The sequence below is a fragment of the Phragmites australis genome, chromosome 16 (assembly GCF_958298935.1).
Source record: "Phragmites australis chromosome 16, lpPhrAust1.1, whole genome shotgun sequence".
Classification (NCBI taxonomy): domain Eukaryota; kingdom Viridiplantae; phylum Streptophyta; class Magnoliopsida; order Poales; family Poaceae; genus Phragmites; species Phragmites australis.
In genome coordinates this window covers 27,883,387-27,895,579 of record NC_084936.1, presented here as the reverse complement: position 1 = coordinate 27,895,579, position 12,193 = coordinate 27,883,387, and the positions used below count along the sequence as shown (strand labels likewise).

Here is a 12,193-nt window from a genome sequence, read left to right as displayed (position 1 = left end):
TTAGGCACATCGCTTAGGAATTTTGAGGTGGCATAAAAAATTGAGTCCTTGTCGTTAAGCTTTCTGAGCTACTCTTTTATGAAATAGGATGTATAAGAAATTTGTTAACACAATTCAACAGAATGAGGTATGATTTGAAAAATGATAATACTTTCGGACATGTGGCATAATCCGTAGCAGTACTACTTACGGTTTGACCAACCCAGTCCTCAACTTTCTATTATGCAGAATAAGCAGTTTTACAAGGACACGCGTGTCAAAAAAAAATTCCGTGTCAACGGGTATCATTGTGTCTACTTGCGTCGGATGAGATGCGACACGCATTCGACGCGCGCGGCCATGCCCAAGATTGGGAGAGGAGGAGACGTACCTGTAGCGAGAAGCCACGTCGGCGCCAAGCACGTCGTCGCGCACCGGCTGCCGCCCAGATCTGAGTAGCGAGGGAGAAGAGGAGGCGGCGGTGGGGGGGGGAAGCTGAGGTGGCGGTGGGGGCAAGGGGGAGGAGGGGTGGTGGGGGCGAGGGGGAGGAGGTGGCAGGGGAGAGGGGGAGGCGGAGGGGAGGAGAGGAGAGGCGTCGGTTGTGGGGCGAGAGGTGAGTGAGGACTCAGGGGTGTTTAGGTAGGGTAAATTGTTTCTTTGTTTTTTTTCATTTCATTTCTTTTTCTTTTTCTTTTTTTATTATAAAGATGTGATGCATTTGCTTGTGAATTTATGTGGATTAGTCATGAATATGAAAAAAAATAGTAGTTAATGCAAAATTAGTTGCACAACATATTTTCTCTAATTTGACGAATCTCTGAATCCTGTTTTTTTAGAGTTTGCCGAATCTAACACCAGCACCTGAGTCGGACTCCGACACCCACACCCGTATCCGTGTAACACTGAGAATAAGTTACAAGCTCGGCCCATACTATATATATAGTAACTCTAACCTAATTAAGTAAATGAGTGTTTTTGTAAGGGTCGTGATTACAAGATAAATAGGAGAAAAAAATGCTAAATTGAAAGTATTCGGTGCCTGCAAATTTAAAAGAAAATCGGCATAAACAGAGAACTGATAAAGTGTCAGTGGAAGCAATAGTGTGACAGTTAAAATTTAAAAGTGCAAAACAAAAGCACATAAAGAACTAAAAGATTCAGGGAGTTTTTTAATATGAATATTGCAAGTGATTGGCTACTAAAAAAACAAAATAAATATTCTTCTACATCTACCAAAAGAACTTCTTATAACCTGCATAAAAGATTGTAGTACTGATTATAAATTAAACTTTGAAAACAGTATCCACATCATGAAAAAAAGTTGCATTAGCTAACTTAAACACAGTGAGTATGCAGAGCTTTCATAAACTGCAGAAGAAACATACTTCATTCCTGCTATACTAACACCTCCAAAAGTAGGTTGTATCCATTACTGAACGGAGCAATGAAACTTTGGCTATACTATATAAGAAACATTGTACTTATCAAATCCTTGTACACGAAATAGGAAAGACTGAGTTAACACAAAGTACTACTACCTGATTTATGTGTATTCCATTTCTGGCACAAACTACAATGATGAACTAACAATTTATGTGTGTCGGTGACATGGGAACCAGGGGTCTTGAGTCCCGAGACCAGAACAGCAGAGTGCCACGTGGCGCCCTCCCTCGAGGGTTATCTCCCCGAGGACCGAGAAGACCAAGTTCCGGGAGAGGGTGCTCGGGGCCATGAACAGTGTTCCCCGAGTACTCGAGTTCCCCGATGAACCGAGAAGACTAAGTTCTGGTAGATGGTGCTCGGAGCCATGAACAGTGGTCCCCGAGTACTCGAGTTCCCTGATGACCCGAGAAGGCTGAGTTCCAGGAGAGAGTGCTCGGGGTCATGAACAGTGGTCCCCGAGCACCCGAGTTCCCCGATGACAAGAAAAGTCAGTTCCGAGAAAGAGTGCTCGGGGCCGTGAACAGTGGCCCCTGAGCACTCGAGTTCCCCGAGGACCCGAGCAGTCAAGTTCCGGGAGAGAGTGCTCGGGGCCATGAACAGTGGTCCGTGAGCACCCGGTTCCTCGAGGACCAAGAGAGGGCGTATCCGGGAGAGAGTGCTTGAGGCTGTGAACAGTGGCCCCCGAGCACTCACAGTTCCCTGAGGGCCTAAGAAGTCCTTCGCCGGTGGTCCCCACAAGGGCTCAGCGGTGAGGTGTCAACTGGTGAGAGACTCGATGCTGCATTTAAGAGGGCGCGTGGCCTATCATTTCCAACCACTCCCCCCACGCCTGCTGTCAGTCCCTGCCACGGTCTGGCAGGGAGGCGTGGGGACATTTAATGCACGGATCTCATCGCGCATCATCCAGCGCGCCTCAGGATAACGTCGCAGGGCTCGAGGCGCAACGCCTGCCGCCCTGCTGCGTCAGGCCTGCTCTGACCTGGCGGGCACGCAGGGCTGCTCGGTGGCTGCCCGGTGGGCCCTCCCCGCAGTACTCGCCGAAAAGCAGAATGATGATGAACAAGACCGGACGGGGGCGCGTTTTCAACCCTCCCCGTCACCTCGAGCTACAGCCCATGATGGTTGCTTTCCATTTATGGTGCCTTGGAACTTGTGCCATCCTCTCTGGGCACGCTACCGCCCCGACGGGTATAAAAGAAGGGCGGGCTCCCCGGAGAAGAAGGGCCTGAATCTGATACACAACACACAAGACACAGAAGACGGAGATCGACCAGAGCACATCGGACGAACTCCGATTGTCAACGACGACGGGAGCACGAAGCTCTAGACTTAGACAAATATTCTTGTAACCCAGTAGATCCTCAGAGAGACGTTCTCAGAGCATTTATAGCATACACACAGGAGTAGGGTGTTACGCTTATTGCGGTCCGAACATGTCTAAAAATCCCCTAAACATTTACTTCCACCTACATCCGATCATTCCACCCCACCTGCATCTCATTTACTCCCATTTATTTCACCTACGAAGCGGGTTCAGAATCATCCCCCCGACCGAATCGCAAAGGGGGTCCCTCCGGATCCCCGCTTGAGGAGTTCATCCTCCGACAATGTGCATTCCATTTTCGGCACACTAAATTTAGGTGTGGCAATAAAATAAAGAATGAGAAATCTACAATGATGAACTAACAATTTATGTGCGAATCATTTTCGGCACTTTGGTTTATCAGCCCATGGTGATAAACTGAACACAATGTTACAGGAAGAACAAATGTTTTTGTTTTACCCATGAGTAACAAAGCATTGGGAACCAACATATAACAGACCGCAGTTCTCACCATGAGGAATTGGAAGCACTTCTCATCTTTCAAGTGCCAATCGCCATCTACCGTGGTAAATCAAAGAACAGCTATATAACTTGACTCTTGAAAGTAATGCAAGCATTGCCGCTGGCTCTCACCTGAGCTTACTGATCCCTCACATCACAAAATCAGATCCACGAAATTACCTAATACTCAAGCAAAGCTTCCAGCTTCAGCTCCATACAATAATAATTCATCTAGCTTCATGAAAAGTAAAGAAAATACAAACAATTGCCCTGATCAGTTCAAATTTCTGATAGAAGAATAAACAAATCTAATGCGTAAGTGGCAATCACATTAAGATACATCCTAAATCCAGAAGTAGATACATAAAAGAAAATGCATAATTAATGCAATCAGGCCCTAGAAATGGAACCTGAAAACACATTTATCTTTAAGACCACTAAATCTGCTCCAACGAGAAACAGAGAAATCTTACCCGTGCAGCAAGATGAGAGCAGGGTAGTCATCCTCCTGCACGGCATTGTCTGGAGTTAGGTAGCCATGGACCAGCATTGCTTACGAGTGGTAAATCATCTAGTGGCGTGCAAGGTTTTGGACACCTACAATCACACAACCACTCAAGCTTATCCGGGAAATTGTAGAGTAGGTACTCCTTACTCCCCCACAGCAGCAGGTAGTCCCCAGGCTGCAGCAGTAGCAACAGAAGCAGAGAAGAATGTTAGGCTTCAAAGTAGAGCATGAGTTCAGCAAGAATTGCAACGTAGGTCAGGCTTGGAGCTGAGCACAAATTTGCCAAATTCATAAAAGCAGCATAGACAAATTGCAGAGAGAAAAAAGTTGAATCAGAGAGGGGAAGGGGAATATCTCACCGATGCTGATGGGGAGGATGTCCACACCACAGCCAGACTAGGGAGACAAGAGACGTGCGAGCATTATTTTGCGGATATGGAGTTGGGAGTTGCATCAAGGCGAAGACAGCGGAGGCCTACTCGTTGCCTTCCGTGCAGGCGATGGCACCACCATCCTCTCCTCCATATTGGTGTCTGTGCCAGCAGTCATGGCCCCGACATCGTCTCTCACCTTGCCTTGCAGCGGACACGCAAAATGGGGTGGTCACACACCGGTGAGCCATGGCCGAGTTTCCCTCGTCAATCGGGGCCGCTGGATCCGGTGCTGGCAAGGTCGTGGACGGTCACATCTGCCGCCGGCAGGGTCGAGGTGAACAGATCAGTAGTGCTCCGATCCGTTGTTGCTTGGCCACGAACTCCAACGGAGGGGCGTGGCCACCGCGGTGCTCGACATCTACGGCCAGGTCCTGTAGAAGTGCGGAGGGGGAAGCGATGATGAGGAGGCGCCCGGCCATGGTGCATCGGTTGGAGTGGGCAAGGGGACGTGGTAGTGGGGAGGAGCGATGGCGGCGGGGAGGGGAGGAGTTGTGCAGGCGGGCGGTGTGGGATTGTGCGGTTGGAAACGAGAGACGAGTTGGACGTGTGGAGGGGAGCAAGGACGAGACCGGACCCACATGTCGGCGCACGAAAGTGGGGTGAAGTGTAGAACGGGAGCGAAACGCGGATCTGAGGAGGGGTGGCAGACGAAACTGATGTTTTATATTAGTATATAATATAATATATATATATATATTAGTTGAGTGTCTGTGTGTTACAATGAAAATAAAATTTATATAAGATGATATCAAATATATACATGGATCTAAAGAGTGATTCTTTGACCAGTGTTCTTGTTCCATAGAAATTCAATCACATCCTATTTCTCTCTGGGAATAAGAGTGAAACAGTTTTAATTATTATGGTAGAAAACCACGAAATCGTGACCAATGGTTGCATATATAAATTGGTTTATTGTTGTAAGTAACCCTTGAATGTCAAAAAAAAAAAGGATGATGAAAGCTACATAAATTTTAAGATCACTTAGTCAAAAGTTAAGATTGATAGCAAACGTGTACGTGGAATCCACGTGTCTAACAAATAAATTTGATAATGTTGCAACGCAAGCCAAAAACTTTTCACAAGAATAGCTAGTTTTGATGCTATTCACATCACAATATTTTATCAAAAGAATTGACCAAACTACATATATGATAAGTTTAAATATCGTTTCTTTGGGTGTGCCCGGGCACACCTAGTGGCCCTACTGAATCAATCCCCTGAATCTATACATTACTAATAAAATAAGATCAATAATATTGCAACGGGTGATGAGCAAGCCAAATAACATCACTAACGAAATCAAATTTTGATCCAGCTAGCTAGAATCTTAGATGTAGAACTAAAAAAATATTACGAATCAATCTTGGATAGAAATAAGTAAAAAAAACATATATTGATTAGCATAGTATAAAAGATGAATTAAGGAACATCAGTGTGAATACAACAAATTAAGGAGCTACAATGATTAGTAGCATATCAAGTCACAACACATATTCATCATAAGTGAAATTAAAACTTAAGTGCTGCATATTCAATACTCAGTTCATCACAACTCTGAGTACTCCATTGCTCAAACAAGACATAATTGAAATTCACAAGTCTGGTCATACATTTGCACAATAGTCTTGGATACCATGCATAGTCTTACTATCAAAATATAAGAGATGAATGTCTAAGAAAATCAGTGCAATCAGTAATGTCTAAAAAAAATTAAGAACTAATACATTACCTTATGAACATCTTCACCAACTTGATAACATTAGCTCCGACCAGCTCCAGTATTGGCATATGCAAATCACTCCAATTAAAAAAAGTATAGTCATCATTGATATCTCATAAGAGATGGCACTTAGTTCGAACAACCTTCAGTATTGGAGCTAGTATGGTAGGCATTTATCTTTGTTGTAAGTTGCACCCAAGTGCTAACCTATCATATCTGATCACTGTCATGTAAAACCAAAACAAGAGACATGTAGATAGATAAGGAAACAGGAATAGCTTGCCAGTGACATACACATATATGAATGAATTCCAGCCTAGCAGCTTCCAACACAACCTATATAATCAAATATTTTTTTTCTCAATGAAGGGAATCACTTATGCATGGCACAATCAGCGTATGTGAGCCAACAATGAACAATACAGGTAGTGTCTATGCCACTATAAAATGCGTGCACATATTCAGCATGGTTACTGTCGGAGGGTGAACTCCTCAAGCGGGGATCCGGAGGGATCCCTTTGAGATTCGGCCAGGGGATGATTCTGAACCCGCTTCGTAGGTGAAATAAATAGGAGTAAATGAGATGCAGGTGGGGTGGAATGATCGGATGCAGGGGGAAGTAAATGCTCAGGGGATTTTTAGACAGGTTTGGGCCGCACTGAGCGTAACACCCTACTCCTGTGTGTATGCTATAAATGCTCTGAGAATGTCTCTCGTAGGATTTGCTGTGTTACAAGAATATTTGTCTAAGTCTAGAGCTTCGTGCTTCTTGTTCTTCGGTTGATCCAAGCCTCTGTCTTCTGTGTCTTCAGAAACTCTCCGAGACTCGTCGACGTGTGTTCCCTCTTCTCTTCTCCGGGGAGCCCGCCCTGCTTATATACCCGTCGAGGCGGTAGCGTGCCCAGAAAGGATGGCGCAAGTTCCAAGGCGCCATAAATGGAAAGCAACCATCATGGGCTGCTGCTCGAGGTGACGGGGAGGGTTGAAAACGCGCCCCCGTCCGGTCTTGTTCGTCATCATTTGGCTTTTCGGCGAGTGCTGCGGGGAGGGCCCACCGGGCAGCCACCGAGCAGCCCCGCGTGCCCGCCCGATCAGAGAAGGCCTGACACAGCAGGGGCGGCAGCGGTGTGCCTCGAGCTCTGCGACATTATCCCGAGGTTCGCCGGATGACGCGCGATGGGACCCATGCATTAAATGTCCCCACGCCTCCCTGCCAGGCCGTGGCAGGGACTGACAGCCGGTGTGTGGGAGTAGTTGGAAGTGACAGGCCACGCGCCCTCTTAAATGCAGCATCGAGCCTCTCATCAGTTGACACCTCACCGCTGAGCCTCTGTGGGGACCATCGGCGAAGGACTTCTCAGGCCCTCGGGGAACTGTGAGTGCTCGGAGATTACTGTTCACAGCCCCGAGCACTCTCTCCTGGATATGCCCTCTTTTGGTCCTCGGGGAACCGAGTGCTCGGGGACCACTGTTCACGGCCCCGAGCACTCTCTCCCAAAATTTGACTGCTCGGGTCCTCGGAAAACTCGAGTGCTCGGGGGCCACTATTTATGGCTCCAAGCACTCTCTCCCGGAACTTGACTTTTCTTGTCATCGGGGAACTTAGGTGCTCGGGGACCACTGTTCATGACCCCGAGCACCCTCTCCCGAAACTCGGCCTTCTTGGATCATCGGGGAATTCGGGTACTCGGGAACCACTGTTCATAGCCCCGAGCACCCTCTTCCCAGTACTTGGTCTTCTCGGGTCATCGGGAAACTCGGTTATTCGGGGACCACTGTTTATGACCCCGAGCACCCACTCTCGGAACTTGGTCTTCTCGGACCTCGGGGAGATAACCCCCCAGGGAGGGCGTCACGTGGTACATTGCTGTTCTGATCTCGGGACTTGGGGACCCCTAGTTCCCATGTCACCGACAGTTACCATTCTCATTCAACGTAATTAAAACCTGTGCTAAATGCATCCTATATTCTAATCGTCAATTATTACTATCACAATATGCCAATATGCAGCTCTTAGGGAAAGTGTCATCTGAACCGTTAGGTAATCACATGAAAAGTTGCAGGCTAACTTATATAAAAGACCTAAAAAGAATAAACTTATTCTCAAAATTAAAATGGACCACCTTAGTCTCAAAATCATAGCACATCCGTATCTAACCAGAGCTGCTGCACTACTCGCTACCACTCTAATAGAAGTATAATCTTTTTTACGGGAGCCAAATATTTTTACAATGCATGTTTCAGGAAAAAAGATGCATTCTGAAATTTTTATAGCTCATTGTAATCCAGCACGTAAGTCTACCTGTCAAACACACTTCTCACTAAGCTAGGAACATGCGTCAGATTCTACGAAAAATTAACAAAAACGTTGACTTTAGTTAAATTTCTAATACAAAACACCACGAGCCTAACAAAAAACACACTACTAAAGAAAATGTTTTTACAGTTGGTTCAGAACCCACACTAATTCACGTACACGAATATAATTATTACTCCCTTCAACTAATTGAATGAATGGATAGAAACACCCTGTGCCAATTAATTATATATTTCTTCGTACTTTTTAAGCACGTACAGTATAGAAACTACTCAACTTAACTTCTATTGCTAAGTGGTTACAAAACAAAAGTGCAAATCTGAACTAAATCCACACCAAATTTATCAATTTCGCCATGTCTCAGTTTATCACCAAATTCCCATTATGCTGTTATAACTAAACACCATGCGTACTTTATCATTGGTCAAATAAACCTTGTCACATACCAGATCAAGGCACAAAAAACAAAGACTGCATCAAGTATGAATTTAGATGCGCCGTTCTGGAGCCGCACTTGGACATATCATTTTCATGCCCTTGTTTCCTTGTTCTTCGCTTCTCACATTGGCAATCCCGTGCACATGAAAATTCCAAACGTTCAATAACAACTCAATTGAAAACCAAAATAATGTACAAAATTGCAAGAGAAGGCAAATCAAAATGATAAATTTTACATTTTCTGCATAAAAGACTATATTTCTTCAGCTTCTCATACCAGCCTTCTGAATAACAGCCCCATCATAATACTAACCTCATATTGGTGCTCATCTGATGGTGTGAGTTCCCACCAGATGATTGTTGAGCTAGAGAATACTTAGATATGATGTCCCTTCAGGTTTGACGGCAGACACTGAAAACGCAAGCAATTAAATTAGCCTCATAGTACACAAAAAATATTAGTCGCATGTTTTATCCTTACAATAAATGCTAGACAAAAAAGAAAAGTTAACTGAAACCATACATTTTATTGGCCCAAGAACCTGCAGCATCATAGCCCCAACAGAGCTCACACGCACAAGCAAATACAAGCGATTCTCTTGTCCTGAACCCAAATATCATGAGACTTCTATGTGAAATTGGTTTTGTCCACGACATATAACCACATCGATTTGTTGATTCGAGAACAGTTCCACAGTACACGATCAATAGGTAGATATGTAACAGCAACACATCGACCATACACAAGAATAGATAACCAAATTTTGCCAAAACAATATGAAAAAAGAGTAAGTAGGTAGACAATAAAGTTGGTGTTCTTTTGAACCTGGATCCCCAGCAGATCACTCTGATTTGCTTGACCCCTTGAATGCCTCGGTAAGCAGTGGAACAGGTTCCTACCAGCCCTCACAATATCCAGAGAAAAATTGAATAGAAAAAGCAGAGAAAAGAAAAGGAAGCATGATTGTGTGATATCACTGCACCATATCCAACTATTTTTCTTGTCGACTGCAAAACAAAATAATGGCAACGAGACCCTGAAACCGAAAATCTTGAAGTAGCAGAGTAAAACCAAGCCTCTGTCATTTACCTTACACTTTCACTGGTTTGTACAGGTAGAATAGAACAAAACTACACAGTCAGTTGTGCCGAGACCACCTCTTGCCGTATTTAAGAAAACTGATGGTTTCATCAAACATGTGCAAAAGACCTGACTGTTTATCACAAGTAGAGATAAAACACACAAGGCTACCTCGAATTCCGGAAATGGACCAAGTTTTCCTGATAAATAACCAATGTGAAGTCAGGTATATACCTGCTGCGTGAAGCATAGAATCAGCTTGCACTTGAGAACACAACCATCTCTGAATTTCAACCTCATTGTAGCTTCCATAACCACATTGCGGGTGTAGCCGGTGTTCTTCTGGGCTTCATCGAGCGGCACGAGGTCGGCTGGCAGTAACACCCTCTTTCCCTTCAGATCTGCCTCCTCCAGGGTGCCCACGCTCATCTTGGTCACCATTGCTCTCTCCTCCTTGCGCCAAATTTGACGCCGTGAGGATCAGACGACTACTCGGGACGAGGAGGCCGTGGATCTAAGGGCAACGGCGCGATGGGAGGGCAACTCACCGTGGAGAAGTCGGATCGGATCTACCGCTGGGAGGTACAAGACCCACTCGCCGTCATCCGATCCTCATCCACCATCTCCCCACCGCCGGCCTTCAGGTGGAAACCCTCTCTGATGACACGCCCGTCGCGAATGATGACGCAGCCGACTATGGGGTTGGGGCTGGTGTGGCCGGCCGCCTTGCGCGCCAGCTCCACGCACCGCTGCATGTAGCGTCCGTCCATGTCGCCCGACTGCACCTGGCACCATACGCCGGTCGCGAGCCCACGCTCGCCCCCAACTGCGAGGCGGGCGCTGGAAGGGGAGGACATGGAGGCGGCGTAAATGGGGTGCGGGGTGAGGTGGGGGCGCTGGAAGGGGAGGAGGTGTTGTGGCGAAGTAGATCAAGCGAGCAAGGAGCGCAACGTGGATCTGGGAGAGAGTTGTGGCGGCGTGGATCGAGCGAACAGGAATTGAGGCGTGTTGAATTCCATGTTGATAGGGCGCTGACGATACGTGCAGACGGGAGGACGCGCGATCGGACGGATGACGTGCAGGTGCGGGCGGAAGGCAGACGGACAATGGTTTGGGCAGACGAAAGATGCGGGTGGACGGACGAAGGGGCGGGCGGATGAACAAATTCAGTAGAAACGTTTTAAGTAGTAGAGATAATTTTATATATATATATATATATATATATATATATATAGAGAGAGAGAGAGAGAGAGAGAGAGAGAGAGAGAGAGAGAGAGAGAAAGATTCTGATATTTTCAAACAGCTTTCTTTATATAGCCGCGTGATGTTTTAAGAATGAAGTCCTCTGATTTGTGAATTTAGGCACTTCGAAGCGATAGAGGTGTGACAAAGAAATCGGAGGAGGGTGATAGAGGTTTCTGGGAGCATCATTCAGCACATTTGTAGATCTTATGGTGCTCATGACGAAGCTTGTTGAAGAATATGGTGTGACCAAGGAAGGGCATCCTTGATGAACGACGATGTGATGCCACAACCTGTGATCATTCAGATCGTCTGTGTCTGTGGATTTGCTTTATAATTGTCATGTTGCCTGCTATATTCAAACAAATGCTAATACCAAAAGCCTGTGATGCGTAAGCCCTACTTGTAATGCGGAATGTTTTTGCATATTCATATGAAAATTCAACATTCCTGGAAAAAAAAAAGCAAAATCCACATGAAATCTTTGTTCATAATAAAAACAGGATGTAGTTTAGGCTTTTTTGGAATGAAAATAATTTAGACTTCCCTACTTGTGAATATATATGTGTACACTTTTGGGAAGTGCGAGCTTGCTCGGTTGGCAGAGGGGCCGTTGAGCACCCTGCCCGCCGGGCTCGGACGCTCACCGGAAACAAGAGATGCTGGCATTGTTTCAAATAAATTAATATGTTACCTTAGTTCTTTAACAGGATATCATCTTTTAATTGGAGTTGTCTTCCTGCAGTTGGTACTGTAGGAGGAATTCTAGTTGGTTTTAGAGCTGACCTTTTTAATATAATTGTTAGAGAAAAGTTTAAGTACTCTCTAAGTATAATGGTTCAGGATAAGAAGACAAATTTTGATTGGAAACTAGCGGTAGTTTATGGTTTTTCTTATGAGGAAGGGAAGCAGGAATTTATTGATGAACTTCATCAAGTCATGGGATTTTGGCAGGGCCCTACTATGTTAGGTGGAGATTTTAACCTAGCTAGGTTTAATAGTGATAAGAGTAATGTTAGGATTAATCAGAAGTGGGCTGATAGCTTCAATGACTGGATCAATAAATGGGCTCTTTTAAAATTAAGTCCTTCTAATAGATGTTTTACCTGGTCTAATAATCAGCATAATTTGATCTTAGCTAGATTAGATAGGATTTTGGTCACAAATGATCGGATGTAGCCTTCCCCTTCGAGCCTATCCTAA

At 45.3% G+C, this 12,193-nt stretch overlaps 1 protein-coding gene across 5 annotated transcripts; it reads right to left on the bottom strand.

Annotated features, from left to right (window-relative positions):
* Positions 1-8,569: 8,569 nt before the first annotated feature.
* Positions 8,570-10,722, bottom strand: LOC133894787 (phosphoglycerate kinase 3, cytosolic-like). 5 transcript variants are annotated; one of them, XR_009905527.1, is made up of 3 exons: positions 9,494-10,722; positions 9,191-9,271; positions 8,570-9,079 (listed from the first exon to the last, which is right to left on the bottom strand). XR_009905527.1 is itself a non-coding variant. In XM_062334949.1 (2 exons), exons 1-2 carry the CDS (start codon positions 10,187-10,189, stop codon positions 9,044-9,046), a joined length of 243 nt encoding a protein of 80 aa, XP_062190933.1. In that variant the 5' UTR covers positions 10,190-10,722; the 3' UTR covers positions 8,570-9,043. The 5 variants fall into 5 exon arrangements, 1 of the variants encoding a protein (XP_062190933.1); XR_009905525.1 differs by having other exon boundaries at positions 9,191-9,881; positions 9,983-10,703; XR_009905526.1 differs by having other exon boundaries at positions 9,191-9,675; positions 9,758-10,702.
* Between the last annotated feature and the right edge of the window lie 1,471 nt (positions 10,723-12,193).